This window comes from Mustela erminea, chromosome 8 (genome assembly GCF_009829155.1).
Source record: "Mustela erminea isolate mMusErm1 chromosome 8, mMusErm1.Pri, whole genome shotgun sequence".
Lineage (NCBI taxonomy): Eukaryota > Metazoa > Chordata > Mammalia > Carnivora > Mustelidae > Mustela > Mustela erminea.
This window is the reverse complement of record NC_045621.1, coordinates 37,061,975-37,079,071: the sequence shown is the minus strand read 5'-3', so window position 1 is coordinate 37,079,071 and position 17,097 is coordinate 37,061,975. Positions and strand designations below refer to the sequence as shown.

At 40.3% G+C, this 17,097-nt stretch overlaps 1 protein-coding gene across 1 annotated transcript in view; it reads left to right on the top strand.

Annotated features, from left to right (window-relative positions):
• Window positions 1–12,916, top strand: part of PID1 (phosphotyrosine interaction domain containing 1) — a 224,739-nt gene extending 211,823 nt beyond the window's left edge. The window contains exon 3 of the mRNA XM_032355064.1: window positions 10,771–12,916. Within this exon, the coding sequence (XP_032210955.1) occupies window positions 10,771–11,247 (477 nt within the window). The 3' untranslated portion in view covers window positions 11,248–12,916. The remainder of the gene's footprint in view (window positions 1–10,770) is intronic.
• Window positions 12,917–17,097: the final 4,181 nt, after the last annotated feature.

The window sequence follows — 17,097 nt, the reverse complement described above, 5'->3', positions numbered from 1 at the left end:
CAGTCACCCTCCACCCATCTCATTCAGCTTCTCCAAAATTTTCTCATGATGCGTGTATGTATTTAGTTCCTTGCATGAGTGTAGGCATGTTTCCAGTCCCACAGTGAAGATTCTAAACACGTTCCTAATAATAGTGAGTCCTCCCCTGTTGGTCTTCTTTAACCACACCCTTACTGCACTCCTGGCCCAGGCAGCCACCGATCTGTTCCCCATCTCTAAAGTGATACACAAACAGAATCTACAGTATGTCACTTTTCGGGATTGTTTATTTTCACCCAGCAGAATTCCTTGGAGATTCATCTGGGTCGTTGCAGGTGTCAAATGTTCACTCCATGGTAGAGCTGTGCCACCATTTACTGAAGCACTTTCCTGTTGGAAGACACCTGGACTGATTCCATTTTTTGGCTATTGCCAGTAAAACTGGGAACATTAATGTAGAGGTTTTTGTCTGAACATAAGCGTTCATTTTTCTGGAACACATAGTAATTCCATGTTTTATTCACCTCAGTGTTCCTCTTGTTGCAAACCTTCACTGGCCTTTGATGCAGAGCTCTAAACCCGCAACCCAGAGATTGGTGTGTTTATTACCTCCAACCGAATGTTGTCTCAATATGATTCTTTGACTGTTCAATGCCTCCTCTGGTCCATTTCTAATGAATTGTGCACTAAGCAAAATGAATTGATAAAGTGCTTCAAGGACTAAAATTGGTGACATTTTTTACCTGCCACTGTGCTTGTCCCTCGAATCCATTTGTCAGGATACTTCTCAAGCCGTGGGCTTCATATTGATTTATCGTTTAGAGAATCTTCTCACTGTGAACATTTTGGGGCCTGCAGAGCTCTGCTGAATGTCTGTCCCTTTCCAGGATCCTTCCCTGAATAGAAAGCAGAAGGGGAGATGGCAGACTTGTCATGAAATAAATTGCTCTCATCCCGCCAAGTGGAACAGCGGCAGGTTTGACCATCCTTGAGCCGGCTCAACAGAAGGGGCCCGATGAGGGGATGTATGTTTCAATGTGGTGTCACTTTTATTAAGTGACTTTGTCTTCAGGGGCACACTTCAGTGCCTCCCAGATAAATCGCTTCTGTCTTTGACAGTGACAATGGCAATATTTCCAACTTCACACATCTAAGAGACAATTGACAGGACAAATTGCGCATTGGAAATGCTTGATAAGCACAAGATGGGGCAGAGCATCTCAAATCACTCTACGTCTTTGGAACAAAGTTATAATAATATGAATCATTGAAACCAGTCTATCACTTAAACTCTTAATTGTGAGACAGAAGCTGTATTTAACAGCTGAAGAAATGTTCGTCTCTTTATTAGAGTGCAAAAATAGGACTTAATTATTTTTTGATATTGGATCTTAGTAAATTTGCTTTTTCCCCCTGTGATGTACATTTACATAATAAAAGGAAAACATATCTCCCAGTAAAATTTCTATTAATATTTTTACAGGTTCTGTCAACATAACATATGCAAGTATTTGGAAAGACTTGTTAAGCAGTAAGAAAAGTATTCTTAATATTTATGACCTTGGGAAAGTTACCGAAATAGATAAATATCACTAAACAAAGGAATATGCATAAATGTGCACCAGAGGATATGCACTTTGGAAAACCTCATTTGTACTGCCAGCCTTGTTGCTAAGAAGAAAATTAAGTCTGGGAGCCTTTTCGGGTCATTACCATCCCCTTTCGGGGTAACAAAAATGTGCTGTTTGAGACAGACTTACCTTACGCCACCAGGCTCATCCTCTGCTTCTGGGTCAGCCCACTTAGCCTGGCCAAACAGATATAAGGCAAAGACTTCAAAGCATAGCCTTAAGGGAAACGGCAACAATTCCTCCTCATCCCTGTCTAGCCAAAGGACAGCTGGGTCTACTCCTGAAGAGGTCTGCCAAAAAACAGGCCCCAGAGTGGTACCCAGTATTCACTTCAGAGAAGAAAATCCTCATTTTGATCCAGAATTTTCTGGGCTTCTTAGGGATGAACCACAGAAGTCTGAAGGGTGAGGAGTATAGGACCTTGGAGGGTAACCAGAAGGGATTCCCAGGTCTATGGAGAGCTGAGCCCTGGCCTCTCAGGTTGGTCTTTCGAGGCTCTCCCACCTTTGCTGAGTGCTCTGTAAAGCCCTGCTTACCATGCGTGTGGCTCCCAGAGCAATTTCCGCATCACACGCTGTCTGGCTTGTTGGTACACCACCCACAAGGGCAGGGTTGGAGCCAACACAGCACATGTTAGTATTTGCTCTTTGAAATTGTTCTTTGAAATAGGGATTGTTTGCTTTGTTAAACACCATTTCAAAATTCTTTAGGAATAGGATATCTGAATATTAAGTCTGCATTCTTGTCTCCTTCCTTCAATTATTGATGCTAGCTAGCATCATCATTTAAATCCCGGAGTTATGCAAACACACCTCAGGTTAAAGACAGTTTAACTGATTGCAAGTTCCTTTTTGAATGTTAAACAAAGCCTGGCAGAGTGTCTGTCACCCTTCCATGTTCCTGACCGGGTCTTAATGTGGACACTTGAAGAAGTGGCCAGAGAGAAAACGGATGACATAAGAAAGAAAAGAAAAAAATTAAAAAAGGATCCAGATCCTATTCAGGAAGATTGGGGTAGAGGGAAAAACCTGGTCCTTGGGGTGGAAACACTATGTCCCACATCTTGTTTTGTTTTCAGGGACCAGCTGGGTGATGTAAGACAGGTTATCAGAATCACCATCTCTGCAACAAAGGGGTGGTGTTAGGCAGGTATGAACAGCCCCACTGAGCACTGAAGACAGAGAATGTGGTTGATACACCTTTGAATCATCAGGAATTTATTGCAATATAATTATCCATACTTTGGGGTTAAACACTGGGAACACTTATTTGGATCTCCAAAGTGAAGAAAGGAGAAATCTAAGAAAAGTAGAAGAGATGCTGAGTAGCCTAAAACAATGCATAATTTTACTCTAATAATTCAATAAAGGCAAGTCGGTTTGATGTATCTGGAACATCCTGAGAGTGAAGACATAGATGTCAAGGGAGGCTAGGAACCCCTTCTGTCTAGGGCAAGTGTCAAGTCACCAATGGCGATCTAATTGCTAGGCCATTTTGTTTGGGAGACAAAGTCTGCATTGGTCTTCTACCTTTATATCTTCCTAGCTCCTACCCACCTTCCCTTCTCCCTGATGCTTCTCTCCTGCCTGACCTTCTACCACAGCCACGTTTCAGGAACCCAAACCATGGTGAATGTAAAAATAATGAGCCTTCATGGGACACAGCTTGATCCAAGGAACAGACTCTAAATGGGGATTTTTTTTTTTTGTCCCCATTGTGCTATATGAAAGACCTTTTTGAACCTAAGAGAAGTTTTCCAGATTTATTGAAAATGCTCACAGAGGCATGTGTGTATGCTTCTCACTAAGGCCAGCCTTGCCCGTGTCATGCTGAGTCCGGTAACCTTTGCTGTGTACTGGGAATGTAAGACCCAAGAGGGCAGAGAGTGTATTGATTCTGTTCACTAATATACCTGCTCTCTATAGGTGCTCAATACATACTTATCAAATGAATGTGCCGTTAAGAAAATTCATTTTAAAAAAAAATTTATTTTTAAGCCCCAAGCTCAGTACTTTTTTTTTTTTTTTTCTCAATGACTTCATAGGCTTCCTGCGAACAGCATTTATTCTTTAATACCTCCTTCATGGTTTACAACATGTAATACAGATTCAAGGTCATAATTAGCATTATGTCTGTCTTTGCATTGGGGATTGTTAGGTACTTGGGATGTGGATCCATCTGTTCTCTTCAGAATGTGTAGTGGTTGCTTGCTTCTCTGTGGCTAGCAAGGAAGGAGACAATTCAAGCTGGGATTATGAATCTCAATGTTCTCCACAAAGTGCAGCAGAAATTAATGTCAGAAGAGAAGAACCTGACTCTGCTTTTGGCTCAAGGTTGGCTCTTCTTTTTCTTATCTTCTGCCTTATAACCCAAAGGCTATTAGAATTCCCAGTCAAGTATTCTCCTTCTTGAATTCATACCATGTTATTTTATGTCAGCTGAGGTCAGGAAGTCTCCTACAGACAATGAAAGAACACCAAGGATTTTTATATCACAAGAAATGCATCTTGGAGAATCTTTGATCTGGATGTGCCATCCTGAAGAAGCCTCACAGTAAACTGAACCAAAGCTGGGCTCATGTGGTTGTGCAGTTGGGTTTGTCTAGCTTGGAAGGTCCAAGATCTCCGGGAAGCCAGGTGCTTGGATTCTTATGTGATCATCCACTCTGTCCTATCTCTTTACTTTGGGGCCCCTGTCATTAGCCTTTCCATCCCACTGTATGGTCTAGGATGAGACAGGTCAGGATCCTAAACAAGGGGTTTTCAGGCCAGAATGAAATATTGACTGGCCATCAAAAGGAAGAGACGGTGATGGCTCAGTTGGCCAGAAGGCTTCATGTCAGGCACGCAGAGTTTGTTTTGCCACAGATGAAGAAAGAATGGTGATTCATGAATGGAGAACTGGATGAGCTGTTGGAAAAGTCCTGGGTGGGAAGGAGAGCTTCTGAGGACACCAGTCTCTCCTGACTGGCACTGGAATGCGGCAGACGCTCTGGCAGGCCCCTCAGCTTCATGGCCTCTATGGATTTTCACACGCTGTGAATATTCTCCAATAATTTTTTCAGTCAGGATTGGGCAAAGCCCATTCACACATATTGCAACCGTCTGTGTCTGAGGCATCAGCGTATGCCATTGAATGACACATGGGGAAAAACTTTCATTTTTTTGCTCGGCTTGTTTATTTCTCTCTGAATGATTCATTCTTAATAAGTTTCTTGCCCAATGCCTATTCCTGCAACCATAGAAAAGATGTTAGTGTTTACTGCTTATTTCCAACTGGTTGTTACTCCCCCGGAAGACTCTTTCTGTCCTCTTCTGAGTCCCTTTGTTCCTACACTCTGGGAGGCAACAACTTAAAAAAAAAAAAGAAAAAGAAAGAAAAAGAAAAAGAAAGAAATCTGTCTATTATTTTGGGCATTTAGTGACCTGTTTAGTGACTCAAGGGTTCTCGTCAATTCTGTGGCTCTGGAAGATAGCAGCCCATAAGGATGAGGCTCAGAAGGGACGTATTCATCTAGAAAACATTCACCTCTTTCATAGATGGGCAGGAATAACAAGATTCTCCTTCACCAGACCTATGTTGGCAGCAGAACTTCCTGAAGCCTCCTTGCACATTGAGTCCTGTGTTTTTACTTCTAGGGAGGAGGTGCCAACAGAGGGGTGTGAAATAAAGTCTCCCTGCCCTCAGGAGATTGTGGCAAGAAGCGATCTCTCTATGGAGAGAGTAAATCCCCACCACAGTGTTGACGTGGAAGGCTACAAAGATAACACACTGTATTGGGAGAGTTTCTGTTTATTGACACACGTGGGTCCTGTGGCTTCATGTTGGTAGAGGAAATGGCTGAATGCACAGCATGATGAAACTTTGGAATTTTGAGACGGTTGATTTTTTTTTTAAGGTTTAAGTTTTCCCTTGAGAAACAGAGCCATAGGTATATTTTTATTACACTATATATCAAAAATTAAAGAGAGAAATTAACATTTTTTTTTTTAATTAAAGCCTGAAGAATTGTTGCTGTTGTTGTCTCCAGTGACTTAGAATCATGGGTTAATGACAGACTTTGGAGAACTTACAGGGGGGTTTGCAAATGCATAGGCAGGTAGTAGATAGTTGACTTAGGAGGGGAAAGTGCACCAAGTGAGGATTCCAGAACACAGGCCATTATGGGTGATAACAGGGCTGATTTAAAGGGGTTATGTGGAGGGGAAACTGCTTGGAACATCATGTCATCATTTTACATTCCATTTTTAGGGAAACACCATTTAGATAATTCTTTTTCCATGTCTCTCTAAGGAATGCCAACCTAGCATTGTTTTTTTGTATTTATGTTATCTCTTGGGATTTCTGACATGATCACCTCCACAAAGGCAACAAAACAGAGGTTCCATTGACTTCCTGAGGTTCACCCAGTGACATCAGATTAGACCCTTTAACTCATGTTTTATGTTGACTAGATCCTATAGGAACCAGAGAGTTCCATTACTGGGACTGCCTAGAAGGGCTTGGACAGGGTTAGCTCATTTAATTACAGAGGAGTCCCAGCTGAGAGTCTTACCAAGGCCCAAGGGAAGCAGATCCTGGTCCTATCAAGCAGCAGGACTGGAGCTGCTTATCTAGACAATCAGCCATTTTCTGGCATGTCAGGGGCATATTTGCTAATTCTGTGCTTATACTAAGGGCTTGTCTGTAATCTCTGTAATCTCAGCCTCTGTAATCTCCATGGAAAATCCCAGTTGAGAGCAAACATAAATTGTGCAAGGCCCAGTGAACATTTGGTGTGCTTAGAGGCCCCTGTCAGTATCACAATGGAGAGGAGTCCTCCCCTTAACCACTTTTAGCTCTCCACCCTCTGCAGGCTGAGTAGTACTTTGCAAGATGAAGCTAATGGAATATTTAGGATTAGTATTGGTAGAACACGTTTATGCTTCTCTTTTCACAGAATACTCTTGGGAAGATGCCGAAAGTCTTCAGTTCTTAAGATGAAACAGTTTGTTTTCTTTGATTTTGTTTTAAGTAGACTATATTTTCTTGAGTTTTAGAAAACCTATACTTTATATAGATATTAAATATATTAATATTTATATTGTATTTATATATATATATAAATACATATACATATATATGTATATGTATATATATAAAATTTTGTTATTTGTGCTCCATTTCACCTGGGAATTTTAAGAGGTTTCTGAGTCTTACTTTCTGTAATTATGCAATAAGGAATAAAGCTGTAAATCAAGGCTTAGGCCCCTCATGGCATGGGAGAGAATGTCATTTACGAAAGCACCCCATGCAAGAATGCTGTCCACTCTTTGGGAGGACCTGCTGTATCTAGGGTGCTCATAGAAGTCCAAAATCTCTCTTATAGTCAAAAGATGGGGGAAATGAACAAGTGTCTAGTAAGTGGACTCCAATGGAAACAGCTCTTTTCTAATAGCAAAGTGGCTCAGGAATTCAACACATATTTTTGAGGGTGACTTTTCCATGCCGTTTTCCTCACGAATCATCAGAATGTTCCAGAAAGCCTAGCACCTTGCAGAACAGAGTGCATGTCCCAGTGCCAGTCCCTGACCTAGGGTTCTTACCTCTGAAAATGGGCTAATGGGAATCATTTTCTGTCCTGATCCATGAATCCACAGGTCTGTCAATGAAGCTGGTAGACACAAATAGCCTTTTGCCTAAAGTGTGGTGCAAATATTAGGTACTACTTTATTCAGCATCCTCGTGGCTTGATTCGGTGGTGATATATATATAAATGACAATTTAGAACCTCATGCTCGATGTGCAGTGAGCCATCTAGGTAACCTTGGTGAAACTGGGCCACTGAATGAAGATTACTTTCTTAAGTTTAATACCCAGAGGTTACACCTATGTCTTCTGTTCTATCTCAGAGCTTTAAAATTGTTTTTATATATGTCTACATAGTAAAAGTAGCTTTTGTTATTATTTTAGTAAGCTCTTTGGGCTCCTCATCTCTGCCCCATCCTTCTATCAAGCACACTTCCAAAATAAAACTTCATTTCCTTAAAATCTTCAGTTTTCAAGTCATAAATATTTATGAAAGGAATACAGTTTTCTGAGTTACACATATTTACTTCTATGAAATTGCTTTTGATTGGAGTGAATTTTCTACAACCTCTAATAAAGTTTTGAAGCTCATCCCTTAATTATATCATGTTAGAAGGCATTGGCTAGATAACTTTTTAATTTTAAAAAGTGTGTGTGTGTGTGTGTGTGTGTGTGTGTGTGAGAGAGAGAGAGAGAGAGAGCTTAGAGCAAATTGAAGGACATTTCCTCCCTTTGAAGGCTATTTCTGTCAAATATAAACATGGTTATTTCTAGTTTCAGTGGATAGTAAGAAAGAATGCACTTTTACTTCAAGCACTGAGGTTAGTTTCCCCATTTTCTTTTGAATTTCTTGAGGTAAAGATGTCCTAGAAAAGAATGAGCTACTGCTACATGGTCCCTCTTGCAAGAACCTTGAAAACATTATGCTCAATGAAAGAAGCCAGATACAAAGGGTTGCGTATTATACAAAAGTCCAGAATAATAAATCCATACAGACAGAAAGCAGATTAGAGGTTGACAGGGGCTGGTGGGAGGGGACGATAGAGAGTGACAGCTTCATGGGGATGACATCACCCTTGGGGACAGTGAAAACATTTTGGGACTGGACAGAGCTGACAGTTGTACAACATTTTGACTACTAAATACCACTGAATCACACACTTTAAGATGGTTAATTTTATGGGATGTGAATTTCACCTCTATAAAAATGTAATAAAGCTGTTAAAAAAGGAGTAAAAGGTATCATGAAGTACCATATACAGAAAGCACATTTGCAGGAAATATAGAAGTCAAGACCTCTTTATTGCACATTTACTCCAACGTGGAGAGAACAGGAGCCATCCAGCCTATGGCTCTCCTTGTGGAGGTGAGGCACTTGCTTGTCTGTCTGTGTCATTCTCCCCTTCCGTCTCCCACCACGTGTTGTCAGTCCCACTTCTGTAATGTCGTCCCATCAGGCTCCATCTGTCTTTTCTCATCACCTCCATGAACTCCTGAGCATTCTGCTACTGCCCAGACTTTCCCATCTGTTCTTCCTGGCAAGTCTTCCAAGTTCACAACCTTGCTCAGATCCGGGCACTTCTGGGACTGTAGACCTTCTATGGCATTCCCTCCAGAGCAGGGATGTCCTTACTCCCTAGGCTGCGTGTTGGGCCTTCTGCCTGCTTTCATACAGTGACATCTTACATCCTGTCTCTTCTCCAGGGCTGCCCTCTGTCCCCACCTCCTATCTGGTCAGGCCTAAGTGGCCTGTTGCCCAGGTTGTGTGGAAGAGAGCTTTCCCCACTGCAGGCCTTTTCCCTCCTGTTCCCTCCTCTTGCTGCCTTCACGTGCTTCTCCTACCTGGCTTTTGAGACCCCATATCTTGAAATCTAGTGACTCTCTACCCTGAGGCCTTCCATCAGCAGGATGCCATTTTTCGCTCCTCTGAATCCTTAGGGTCCTTTGCCTGTATCCTTCACAGTAGAGGGTTAACACATGGCCCAGAACCACCCACCTTGTGAACTGTGGAACTAGGATGTAAATCTCGACTTTGTTTGCTTCAAAGACTGTGCTGTGAGCAAATACCAATGACCTCCTTCCTATTGATTTTGGACCTCTCCATCTTCCCCCTCCCCGTTCTTCATCTCCCCTGGCTCTTTGCCGATGTGTATAATAGGTTCCCAGTAAGTATTCCTAGAATGTACAGCACTGTGCCTCTTTATAAATAAGTTATTTTTTAAAGGGAATGTCTAATTAACTCTTGTTTAAGAGGTAAACAAACCATGAAAAAAATGCAATAGTACTTAACTTCTATGTTCTGCATCTTTGTGTGTGTGACCTTTATAGCCCCGCGAAACACAGACATTGATTGCAATCATTGTTCCCAAATCTCCTTTCTCATCATTTCCGTGGACTTTTTTTTCTGATCTCATCTTCCTCTAATTGACAGTATTTACATCTGTGTCACTGATTTTGAACCTAATTATATACTATCTTATGTTATTTCTTAAATGATTTCTTCAGTTTTACACATTTCCATAATGCCGGTTTTCCAATAGTGGCAGTTCCATGAATTTTGATGAATGAAAAAAAAAAAAAAAGAAAAAATGAAAATCCTTCTTAGTAGGATAATAAACAAGTGTTTTAAAAGACACTATCTGAGGGATGCCTGGATGGCTCAGTGGGTTAAACCTCTGCCTTCAGCTTAGGTCATGATGGGGAAAGGGTGCTGGAATTGAGCCCTGCCCAGGGCTCGCTCTCAGCAGAATGTCTGCTTCCCCATCTCTTTCTACCCCTCCCCCTTGCTCATGCACATAGGCCTGTACTCTGTCTCTCAAATAAATAAATAAAATCTTAAAAAAAAGATACTATTTGAGTCACTTGGAATTCTTTGCCTTTGTTTTCATACTGCCCGTCTAGCTAGCCAGAATTCCAGTGTTGACCCATCTTTCGATCTTTCTTTTATTATCACTATAACCAGATGCTCATCAGTTTAAAGCTTATTTAGGCTGAAAAACAACTGAGTATTGCCATATTTAAAAAATTACCTTGCTTGTAGTGGGGGGTGGGGTAGGGATAACAATCATGTTTTAATCCATAATGTTTTTGTGTCCTTGGCAATTGCTAGAAGCAAAAGCTTAGGTGAAATCAAACACTGTGAGAGAATTGTAAAGTGATAAGTAGACAAGTTTAATAAAAATTTTTTTTCAGATGCGGCATCCTTTTGACTTCCTCCTGTCATTAAATTCTGTATGTGTTTGGTTGAAAGGAAACTTCAAATGGCTTTATGATTTTAAAGACATGCCAAATTATGTAAAAAGATCATATTGTTGCTATAATTTGAATTTTAAAAGGGGGTAGGAGATGAGAGGGAGAATGGGTCTCTAGAAATTAGGTTTTTAAAAAATCCAACGCTACTTAAGGCATTTCAATACCACTTGTGAGGGAGAAAAGGTAGAAATTCTGGTGACAACTTTGTTCGTTTGGGAGCTGGAACGATGTCTCTCTACCTGCCCAGAGTGACAGTGTGACTGAGAGCATCTAAGTGAACAACTAGAATGAAGAGCCCAATATTGACCTTTCCCTTTTTCTTCCTCTCGTCTCTCTGCAGGTTACCTATCTGGGTAAAGTCCCCACCACAGGCATGCAGTTTCTGTCAGGCTGCACAGAAAAGCCCGTCATCGAGCTCTGGAAGAAGCACACGCTAGCCCGAGAAGATGTCTTTCCAGCCAATGCCCTTCTGGAAATCCGACCATTCCAAGTGTGGCTTCATCACCTCGACCACAAAGGTGAAGCCACAGTCCACATGGATACCTTCCAGGTGGCACGCATTGCCTACTGCACTGCCGACCACAACGTGAGCCCCAACATCTTCGCCTGGGTTTATAGGGAGATCAATGATGACCTGTCCTACCAGATGGACTGCCACGCTGTAGAGTGTGAGAGCAAGCTCGAGGCCAAGAAGCTGGCCCATGCCATGATGGAGGCCTTCAAGAAGACTTTCCACAGTATGAAGAGCGACGGTCGGATCCACAGGAACAGCTCATCAGAAGAAGTTTCCCAGGAATTGGAATCCGATGATGGCTGAATAGACTTAGGATGCTTCAGCAAGGCAGCATTGGTCAAGGAATTCAAGATGATAGATGAATAAGCAATGATTCAAATTTGGGAAGAAAAGACTGCCAAACTATTGGCCGACCAAGCTTTTTAAATTCAGAAGAGCAATTCTAAATCTAAAGAAATGTATTATTAAAGTAATTACATTACATTGAAATCTGCTGCTGCTGTGACTGTGAGGAGGGTGGGCGTGCGGACGGGGAGGAAAGTTCTAGACTCTCTTCTTTCCCCACCCCCCTCATTTCCCCATGCCTCCCTGTAGGAGACCCCATGCCAGGTATCATCACTCTCAGGCAAATCCACTGCGGCTGTTATTTGATGGACCATTCCAATCTGCCTTATGATAACCAACAAGAATGTTAGATGCCACCTGTAGGATCCCTAGTCATGGGGAGAGGGTGTGTGGGTGGGTGGGGGGTGCAGGTGCAGGTGGGAGGCCGCAGAGCTAAAGGAACACCTCAGGCATATCCTGAGAGCCCCTCTCCCTGGCATGTTTCAGATTCTCTCCTAAGTAAGCAAATCAGCACAGCCTTTATTGAGCTTTACAACTAACAAGCTGATAGTTGGCAGTTAATTCACAGTTAAAGATAATGCTTTCATTTACATAAATATATCAAGTAGTACCCTCTTATTGTATTCACGTCATCTATTTTCTTAGAATACTTGCGACTACTAATAGCTGCTTTCCTCATCCCTCCTCATCTACCCTCTTTCTCTTTCCAACCCAGCGAATGTCCCTAAGGGATGGATTCTCAGCATACACTGCAGGACACAAAAAGGGAAGAAAAGAACCAAGCAGGGGAAATAAACAAAGTAGGAGTTTCAAACAACCACCACAACCACAGAAACCTTGGAAAAAGGGAATGAGTTATCAGCAAGCGAGCAAACTCCTCGTAGGCTGTCCTTTGATCAGTTCTGATTTATGGTTACTTATTTAGTTGATGGTCCTGTCTGATGAATCCTTCGCGGCAAGCTTCAGATCTGATTGGGCATCACAAAGGAAGGCTTGCCTCAATCACTCAACATTGTACTCAAATAGGGAATGTGCTATAGACACTTGGTTTGTCTGGAGAAACTGTGTCCCAAAGGGAAATCTGACCCCATTATCTTACAATTGGTGATATCTTAGGGGCGGAGTTGCCGGTTTATCCACTGTTTCTAATGAGAAATATCGCTAAGAGAGTCTGAGATGACTCAGTTTCACGGATCTTTAATATCATCAACACAGAGTCAACACTGAATGAAACTGAAAGTGTTGGTTCAAATGCATACATTTAAGGCTAGGAGCAGATGGCTAGTTTTCCAGGTAATTCTGCTCCTTGACTGAAGTCTGTTTTTAATCCCGGTAATGTTAGGGGCACTGGGACACCTTACAGAAGCCTTAAATAAGAGCTCATCAAATCCAGAGAGTAATGGTGTCAGCGTTTTGGTCTGTGTATCTGTGTGTTCCTGTATGCATTTGTGTGTGTGTACGTGTGCCCCCATGTGTGGGTCCAGTGTTAAGGCATGTAGAATGAGCATGGAGTCATATTGAGAAGAACTCGCCTCTTGGATATTGCTTGCTGCTCTACAACACATGTAAACTATTCTTTAGCATAAATGCATTCATTCTTTAATAAAAATATGTTTGCATTAATAAAGCTGAGGACTTTCATACTTTATATGTCTTTCCTTTTTTAAGTAATGAAAACCCAAAGGACGGAATAGATCAGGTTGAGTAAAGAGGGAATTCTTTCTGAAAAACATTCCTGCTGGGTCATAAATAAACCACTCCTTGATTGTATTTAAATAAATCTTATTGTATTTTCCAATGCTCATTTTATATTTAATTCACTGAGATGGTATCATGTCAACCATTGAAATATTTTTTTGGTGTGATGGACTTATTTCTGAGGAGAGTCTTCCTGAACGTTTTGCAAATGATCGCAATTTATAAACTCTTGTGTTCCATCTTGGAAGAACCTGTGCCAAAATCCTGGAAGGTAAACATGGAGTGATTCCCTCTGACAGCACTGGTTAAAAATGTTTCCTGCAGACCATGATTTCTCAGAACGACCCCATTAATCTAGCAAGGCGGGGGCCATGGAGCACGTGCATCTTGAGCAGTGCCCTTCATGGACTCAGTAACCAACACAAAGCCTCCTGAAGTGAAAATATGAGAGCCTACTGAAGAGGGACACTCAATTAAAAATTACCGCCCATCTTCTCCGATTCAAATGGCATTTTCCCTCATTAACTGTTCCTCAATTTCAATTTCACTACCTTGTCCTTGAATATACTTCTAAGAGGGAGGAAAATATAAAAAGAAAAAAAGAAAGGAAGGACCCAGCCAGCATATATTTCAAAGCAACACCACTTTCCCCTCACAGTAAAATTTAAATCCCAAGGGCACATATGGTTATTTATTGCAGAAAGCATTTGCTGGTATTTTTTTCAGGATACTGAGTGTGACATGCTAAGTAATTGGCTCTGATAATATTGCCATGAGCTTTTGCTCGAGATGATTAGTAAGCAATTTAAAGATAAATACGCAACGACATCTTTCAAATAGCTAATGAAGTCTTTGGGGACAGGCAGGATTAATTCCCTTCAGAGGGGTGAATCAGACTTGCATTTTTTTCTTTTTTAATGCTTTGTTTTCTCCCTTTTTGTACTATATGTCCCATACTGGTGGTCACAAAGCACTTTCATGTACATTAACTCATATGTTCCCCCAGAAGGTTTGGCAATTACTTTAGAGATGAAGAAACTCAGATTCAGAGAGGTCACAAAAGTTGGCTAAAGGCTGCACAGCTAGGATGTGTTTTACGGAGACTTCGAACCCTCTGACTTCTGGTCCAGGGCTATTGCTCTGTTTAGACAAGATCCACTTCCTGGGATTTTTTATTTCTAGTCTCCTTAAATCCTCTAGCTTATTTTATTTTAAGATTTTATTTATTTATTTGAGAAAGAGAGAGACAGACTGAGCAAGGGGAGAGGGAGAGGGAAAGAATCTCAAGCAGACTCCATGCTGAGCATAGGGCTTCTTGGTGGGGTTCCATCTCATGGCCCTGAGATCATGACCTGAGCCGAAACCAAGAGCCTGACTCCTAACTGACTGAGCCACCCAGGCGCCCCTCCTCTAGCTTATTTTAAATGAGCATTCTACACCACTATAAATAAAAAACTTACATGCTATTCGTTTCCAAGTATTTTTTGATAGCAATAGAAAAGTTTTAAAAACAAAGGTCCAAGAAGTTTTATTTGAGTACAAATAACTTTATTTGAGATTTTAATTAAGTATTTTGTTGGCTGTGGTCAGCGGACAAAATACTTTTTCCACCCCTACGGAACCAGACGCATGGTTTATTTTGTTTTTCTCAGGACGTGTTAAAACTCTGAGTCATGACCTTCTGCTACAGAATTCTAGAGAACCCTGTAATTTCTCTTCAGCCATTCATTGCATTTTCAATTCTATCTTTATTTGTATGATTATGTAAGTATATATATGCATGTATATATATTATCTAAGTATCTGTTTAACTCTGGGGTGTGTCATTAAGATGGGAATTTTCTACCTTTTGGTCACATTTCATCTCTAGTCATAGATTACAGAGTTCTTGTCCTACACTTGTTTCTGTTTATTCCTGTTGCTGGAAACAAAGAGGATGGGTATTAGGGGAAGTCATTTTTATTTTTCTGACAATAAGAAGCATATGAGTATAACTGATTCCCCCCCCAAATTTGTACTTCTAAAACATTTTTCCTTTGCCCTCTCTTTTGCCTTTTCCCACTCCCCCCCTTTCCTTCCATCCTTTTCAACTTTAATATTTAATTGTTTACATGACACCATTCCAGACCATCTCTGATTTGAGCAGGAAGAGCATATGTGCTCTGAATCCTTGATCATGTTTTAGTTCATGATCCATTGATGCAAACTTTGATGATTCGGTCAAACACTTCAGATTATTCTAAATTGCTCTTGTTAATATTTTTCAGCTAGATGGGACATGATGACAGTTCAATTCATCATAGCTTACTATCTCTTAAGCATTCCAAGAAATGTGCAATATATCTTTTCATCTCCTTGATATACCCTCAACTCAATTGGGGTGAAGGTGAAGTTTCCCTTAATTGCCAAATTCTGATTGATCTTCAGAAACTTCCTTTTTAGATACCAAGATTTGGCTTTTAGAGCAATTTTATGGGACACAACTTAAGAACTCTGGCTGCTGCTTTTACAGAGGTACCAGCTGATAATAGGTACCAAAGGAGAACTATGTACGGTGCATAAATCCCAAGCTTAGAAAATCAACAGCATGAGTAAGAGCAAATTGCTAAGAGGAAGAAAAATCTAATCCATCTTATATTGGACATTCACAAATAAACTACGATATATATATATTTTTTAAACAAACCCAAGACATAGTCTTGTACACTTGACCAAAGCTGACATTCACAAAGAGATTTGGGGAGAATGTTTCTTTTGGAATGTCCTAGTAAGATTATTTTAGGTTTTGCTTAGGCACCCAAAATTGGTTATTTAAAAATAATCTGAATGGTTTGTGCTTAGGAGAACTATGATTTTTATTTAAAAACATTATTAAGTTCCTACTAAGTTTTCAACAGCTTAGCTTGGAAGCTACTCTAAAAGAAGGTACTGAGATGATCTGAAAATGGAATTACTGAAGTATTACATATTTTTAAGCCCTTCATAATACATTACCAATAATTATCAATACTTTCATGTCTATAAGGTCTCTTAACAACTACTTTCTTAATAAAAAAATGTACATCCGTTTATCTAAACATATGTATTAGACCAAGTTTTAGCCATTTAAAAAATTATTATGAGTATTGTAAAATAAAGCATGATGCTAGGTAGGACCTACTTGATTTCAAACCTGTCATTTGATTCTCGTTGCCATCCCAGAACATTCTTTGTTCTTTGGGGGCAAAGCCTAAGAGAAACATTTAAGGAAACACCCACTTGCAAGAAAGAGCCAAGGAAGGACTCCATTCTGGGTCACCTTTTAATGTAAATTTGAGATCAACCAAAACCAAGATTGATCACAGATGTGAACTACTGTTTCTGATTCCAATTTTACATAGAAAATAAAATCTAATGATAAATGCTGTGTTTGTAATTGGATTATCTTCAGGCCGATGATATTATGGGTAGAAGATGATTTTAATTGGGGGGCTTAGGATAGAATTAGACCTTTAATTTTAGTCTTTTGCCAAATTCTTGTTGGCTTTCTCCATTTTAATTGCAACAGCTTTTCCTAGAATTCAGTACTGCACTTTTAGGAACTAGTACAGTAAAACCTCATTAATTTAGATAAAACTAATTAGGAGTTGGTGGTTTTAGGCTTGAAAAAGCTCAAGTTTTATGTTTATTTTTAATAAGCAAAATAAATAGGATGAATAACATTATTGGAAGTGTTTGCCTGCTTGGGAAAAACAGCCTCCACATATTACAATAACAATTTACTGGGCATGGTGTAATTTCAGCACAAGTAGAGGCTGGTACAGCTGAAATTGAGGCTTTGATGTGCTGGTTTCAAGCCATTATTCTTTGTTTATTAAAGTGGGTTCTCCACTAAGCAACAGATGGTTAATGCAACTCTAGGACTTAGTGTCCTTGGAAGTAATAAAATTTCTCTTCTACTCATCATTTACATCTTTACCTTCAGTTGGTATAACTCTTTGATCTTATTAGCATAACTCCTTCCAAAAACTAAACTCTTCTGGTTTCTCATAGAAATATTGCTGTTAAAATAATTGAAATTGAAACTATTTTCTGATCATCAAGCCTTAATGATTTTCTGTTTGCTACTAA